General features: G+C 30.6%; 1 protein-coding gene across 1 annotated transcript in view; it reads right to left on the bottom strand.

Moving 5' to 3' along the window:
- Positions 1-772, bottom strand: part of LOC106461506 (sodium- and chloride-dependent glycine transporter 2-like) — a 17,176-nt gene that overhangs the window by 2,388 nt on the left and 14,016 nt on the right. Inside the window, exon 11 of the mRNA XM_013921331.1 lies at positions 128-228. Within this exon, the coding sequence (XP_013776785.1) occupies positions 128-228 (101 nt within the window). The remainder of the gene's footprint in view (positions 1-127; positions 229-772) is intronic.

The following is a 772-nucleotide window of genomic DNA, read 5'->3' as shown; positions in this document are numbered from 1 at the left end:
CCCTAACCACCTGGCCATGCCGGGCCCTAATAATTAATTACAATAATTAAGCTTAGAGACTAGTTTTTACTAACCCTGACCTATTAGTATATAAAAAAGCCATCATTGTTGTTATTTCAGTACTTACTATTAAAACCAGAGGAGAAACAACAAACCAACAAGCCTTCCAGAAGAGGTTAGGTCGTGTGCCCAACATAAACTCCAAGTCGTCGCAAAATCGTTTAATACCTAGTAAGTCAAACAAACAAACAAACAAAAAAACTTTTTTCGGGCTTATTAAAGTTATCACTTACTATAATCAATAGTATTAAAGCGAATATTTGTATTACAAAAAATATATAATTATATTCTCGTTCATACAAATTGGAAAGTAACAAAAACTAGATTTTTTAGAATAAGAAGGTGTGTAAAACATCCTATTTATACATACTTAAAAGTAAACGTTATTTGGGTAAAAACAAGTGAAAGTTTATAATTATCTTTGTTTCAATGAGCCCTTTTTCTTTAAATCGTGATATTAGATCGTCAAGAAATTAATCTCGCTTTTTTTAGCTGAAAAACCCGAAAAACATATATATCAAAACAAAACATTTATTAAATGAAATAGTCTCCATTCTTATCGATGATGCTTTTTCATTTTACATTCAGGTTGTTAATGCCCTGATTAAAGAAATCACTTGGTTTTGAAGCAAAAAAACATGTCGATGTCCTCTTTAACACCTTCCACATTCGCATATTTTCCCATTAAGATGGTGTTGCAGCGAATGAAAAA

The sequence above is a fragment of the Limulus polyphemus genome, unplaced genomic scaffold (genome assembly GCF_000517525.1).
Source record: "Limulus polyphemus unplaced genomic scaffold, Limulus_polyphemus-2.1.2 Scaffold39, whole genome shotgun sequence".
Classification (NCBI taxonomy): Eukaryota; Metazoa; Arthropoda; class Merostomata; order Xiphosura; family Limulidae; genus Limulus; species Limulus polyphemus.
This window is presented reverse-complemented; position numbering and strand designations above follow the sequence as displayed.